Source organism: Sinocyclocheilus anshuiensis, unplaced genomic scaffold (genome assembly GCF_001515605.1).
Source record: "Sinocyclocheilus anshuiensis isolate Anshui unplaced genomic scaffold, SAMN03320099.WGS_v1.1 scaffold792, whole genome shotgun sequence".
Classification (NCBI taxonomy): Eukaryota; Metazoa; Chordata; class Actinopteri; order Cypriniformes; family Cyprinidae; genus Sinocyclocheilus; species Sinocyclocheilus anshuiensis.
Window position 1 is genome coordinate 361,639 of NW_015558618.1, and position 4,992 is coordinate 366,630.

Below are 4,992 nucleotides of genomic sequence, written 5' to 3' on the forward strand. Positions count from 1 at the left end.
TATATATATATTCTTAAATTCTTACATTTAACTAATTAAATCATAATATATCATATTGTTCAATGATTGATATGATAAATCAATCATATAAATAATAATATCTATATTAAAATTAATAAAATATACATATTAATTCATTTCTAATTCATAATAATTCATATTAATTAATTATTAATTAAATCATACAATATATCATTGTGGAGTGATTGAGATGATAAATCAATTATTATATAAATAATATCTGTAATAAAATAAATATTTCATAATATTTTCTGTAATATATATTATTAAATCCTAACAGTTAAATCATACAATATATCATATTGGGCAATGGTTGATATGATAAATCAATTATATAAATAATAATAATTATATTTTTGTGTGTGTGTGTGTGTGTGTGTGTGTGTGTGTTAAATCAAAGTGAATAAATACTGTTTTAAATATTTCAAAATACTTCCTATAGTTAAATGCATTTAAAGCATTGTTATATCTTTAAACCATGCAGTACAGTATATCATCGTATTTAAATGATTGATATGGTCAGATATGTCACAAGTTGCAGTGGATTTGTTTCGAGGACTGCTTGTGATTTTGTTGGGAGTCTGAGTCAGAGAGCCTCACTCAGTATGTACACCAGAAGGCTACATACACTGCTGGCTGACTGTACTGTTTCCATGGTTACCATTACAGGTTTTTGCTCTCTTTGCTACTGCAAAGTCGTCAGTGGAAGTGTACAAGAATGTTTCAGAGAGTGAATTTTTGGTGCAGAGGCTTCAAAAGAAAACATTCAGAACAATTGCAGTACGCACTTGTTTTCGAATGCGAATAATCGCCTCGAGCTCTCTATGGAAATCTCTGGAAATGAAACTATGATGGCAAATATGATGTAACAGAGCCACAGCTGCTCATTAAAATATCAAAAAGCATACTGCGTTCCTCCAATTGGCTTCCCGCTGAGGATGGTGTAACCCTATTGTGCAGTTCAGAGGTTCTGAGGAAAGGCATTTAAAATGCATCAGCCGTCCACAGCTAAACGCACACCGCTAACAAACGCTCCGCTGCAGAAGCAAAGCCACACAATACCAGCGGTCACTTCACAAGCGATTACATAGAGATCGTTTTCAGAGTGGGCTCTTTGTCTCTCGGTGGCACGGAGCGACTGGGTATAAGCCCAGGGCAACATGGCTGGTAACTGTGTAAGTCAAGCTCTTGAATAAAATATGTTGGCCCAGATGGAAATCCACCATTGGTCGCTGGATTAGACCCACATGTCTAAAGGACTTTGTCCCGTACACAAACAAACCGTTAGGACAGTGACTAAGCACCTGAAGCATCACAACTTCATTTAGGAGGGTGGATCAAAGCACAAAGTTGTTTTACTTCCCTTGATATTAAGAGTCCTTCAAATAGGAAGCATTCAGATTAGTGTATTTATATTGTAGATTAGATAAACCAACGTTCTAAAAATCCAGTCATACTTTTTTTTTGTCCAGATGAAAGGGTACCAAATAGTTACTGAGTGTCAGCATTATAAATAAACTAATGTATTATTAAGAACGTAAGAAGGCAGTGCTGGAAACACGTTATTGGAGAATGATTGCCTGTCTACAAACACAATAAAGCACTTGCGTCTGGATACGAAATTCTCCGGTTATTCCAGTCAGAGCTCTGTACATGTTGTTTGCCTCAATTTTACAGGCAAAACCAGTACATGCCTGCATAAGAATGCTACTGATGCAATTTTATCATCTGTAGCACATCCTTTAGACCTCTTGAGACCGAAATGTCAAACGTTTAGGTTTAGGCTATAGATGCTTTAGATCATTAGGATGCGTATGTGTTAGCAGTTTATGGTATCCAAGTGTTATTACGTATAAAACTTATAATAATAAAATATCAAATGACATGGCTACTCGCCTAATAAACAAGTATGTGAAAATTAAATATTTGAGCTGAGATTATTTCATAATCATACCTTTTATCTTAAAACCTCCACAAAGGAAAAAATAGTCCAATACAATGTACAAAAAAATCAGCCTAGCAACAAGACAAACACTGCAGCAATATTACAGTAAAAGTAATACTAAAAGGTCATTTAGGTCACTGTAGCAGCACAGCTAGCTCTTTCAGCCCAAAGCTGCAAAGTTAACTTATGCTAAAAATTGCAATACTGCATAAAACATTTGCGAAGCACCGTTTCTGCCGTTGCTGCAACAGGGGGACTTTGCCATTTTTTTCCTAGATAATGACTATAAATGATTATATTTACTAAACCATCTCTCCACATTTCAGTGATGTTTTTGAAGTCAATTCTTTTCCAGAAATGATGCTTTAAAATGTGCAGACCTCACGGTTCTTCCAAACATACCAATTTTCTAAAACGATTTTCCAATCACATAATCTCTTGATGCAAACTCACATACATTGTTAAACATTTAACCCAACCGCTGGGTCAAAATAACCCAATTGCTGGGTTTCTCCCTATTTTACCCAGCACTGGGATGTATTTAACCGAGCATTTTTTAGAGTGTAGCTCAAAGATTGTGGACTGCTGTATTGCAAATACGTTTCGTCAGCTGTATCTGAAAACAGATATATTTTTGGTGAACTGAAAACTGTAGCGAACAAGCATTTCGTAATCTTTGTATCGCTGGTGGCCATGGACACTTGCAAAGATCATCATTATGAAAAGCAAAGATGAAAAGACAAGGTTTTCCCTCTTAGCCTCCAGTTACAAATACTTTTGGGAAGAAAATAAAATCTCTCGACCAAAACTGAGGTAATCTTTAAACACGAGCAGAATGTGACCATCAACAAACCAGAATCAATTACTCATTTAAACTAACAAGAGAGCCAGACCACAATTAAAAGCTGTCACAATCTTGATAGTGAAACAGTGAAATAGTCAATAATCAATATACAAATAAAAAGAGAGCTTATAATAAAAATGTAGGTCTAAACAGTCCATGTACATTTTGTTAAAATTGTGCTGCAGTAATAATGCGGCATTAGCTTGCTAACTTTGGTTTCATTAACTGATTAATGATTATATCAGTGGTTTTGATTCATTTGAGTAAATGAAATATTACATATTTTAGCTTTTTATTAATTTACAACACTGTAAGCAATAGATACATGCAGTAAACGAGCAGAATAAAAAGCCTATATTCTTGTTTGAACACATAATTAGGGCCTCAATGCTTGAATTCTATAGTTGATGAAAGTCCAAATGCAGAGAGAACAGAACAATAGACATTTCCCCCTTATTTTAAACATATAATGTCTCATTCTAGCAAATTCTTCTCATCTGTCATTGAGAACTGCCTGTCTGTGAAACCATTAGAGAGGTGTGTGGCAGCATCTACAGGCAATGTAGAGAACTACTGATATCAAAACTTGAACTTGATCATTGCATTACAGAAGGAGAACATCCTGTAACACAATTTAAAAAGCCTCTTCAGTTTTGACACACATGCTGAGATTTAGAACATGACAAACATGAAAAATACAAGTACAAATAGTAGATATACAGAGTGCTCTTATATACAGATATATGCAAAAAAAAATAGAATGTGTGAAAATAGATCTTCACAGGTACAGCAATATAAAAAAGATAAAAGATGTATGGTTTTGTTCCAGTAGGTCTAGGGTGTTCAATTATGAAATTACATATTTGCCCAATAAATTCACTGTCAAGCAGTGTTGGGGGTAACGCATTACAATTTAAGTAATGTGAGTTACGTAGATTACTTTTACAAGTAACTAGTAAAGTAACACATTACTTTTAAATTTACAACAAAATATCTGAGTTACTTTTTCAAATAAGTAATGCCAGATACTTTGCTTTCCCATTTATTCACTGACAGCTCTCCTGCACTCTAAAAAATGCTGGGTTAAATATAACCCAGCGATGGGTTAAAAAGGGACAAACCCAGCTATTGGGTTGTTTTAACCCAGCTATTGGGTTGTTTTGACCCAGCGGTTGGGTTGTTTTGAAAATATAAAAAAAAAAAAAAAGTGCAAAATAAATGCTGATTAAAAGTGCAATAAGATATAAGATAAAACAACTTCTTGGTTGAATTAAAAGGTGCATAATTGCACAACAAAGGCTCTATAGGCCAATATCCCATGGGTCGTTAAGACTAGACATCCAAAATGTTTTTTTAAGTAAATAAGTCGTATAAATATTTAAAAAAAATACATATAAAACAGGAATTTTATTACACATTAATTTGTACAGGTATCCCTAAAATGTACAAATATGAATATACATTTTGCACAATACACCGTATTACACTCAGTGGAGATGTTGCACTGTCATTGGGTGTTAACTGTTCATGAAGTACCTTTCGTTTCCCGTCATGCATGTTATCCTTAGCGGACCGTTTAAGAGGAACCAAGTACAGACGAGCCTGTTTCCGGCCGGAGGTGTGAGTGTCGTACCCCACAAGCAGCGAGGACCGACACTCGCCATTGTATGAATTTGTTGCTTTCGAGTCTTTTTCCGTTTATTTTTATTCAGTTTTTATATGCAGTTAGATTTAACAGTTCGTTGTTAAATCATCGACTCCCGTTTTTAAGGACAAAGATTGTATTTACAATTAAGGACATGGCAACAGATTCGTGGGCCCAGGCTGTCGATGAACAAGAAGCCGCGGCGGAGTCGGTGGGTTTAAACCCCAAACTCGAACAGAGCAGTTCTAGAAAGCTGAATAATTGAATCAAACATTGTATTAAGCACAATAACTCGCTTAGTCATTTAACACTCTTACTAGGTCTGTGTCCGTACAACTTTAAAGTTGTTGTGTCGCAGTAACGCTACATCGCTTGCTAAGTGTAATTTATATAATGTAGTATAACATTAGTGTAATATGAATCTATTGATATTTTAGTGACTTTTTTTTGCATTGCATACGTTGACAAATTATAGAGTATATATTTCAAAGTTTTAAAAAAATTCTTCAACTTCCTGAAATGGTAGGATAGTTGGGA

At 34.5% G+C, this 4,992-nt stretch overlaps 1 protein-coding gene across 1 annotated transcript in view; it reads left to right on the forward strand.

Moving 5' to 3' along the window:
- The first annotated feature begins 4,410 nt into the window (after positions 1-4,410).
- The window catches only part of LOC107680447 (ATP-dependent RNA helicase DDX19A-like), a 13,566-nt gene continuing 12,984 nt past the window's right edge, over positions 4,411-4,992 (forward strand). The window contains exon 1 of the mRNA XM_016476331.1: positions 4,411-4,666. Within this exon, the coding sequence (XP_016331817.1) occupies positions 4,478-4,666 (189 nt within the window). The 5' untranslated portion in view covers positions 4,411-4,477. The remainder of the gene's footprint in view (positions 4,667-4,992) is intronic.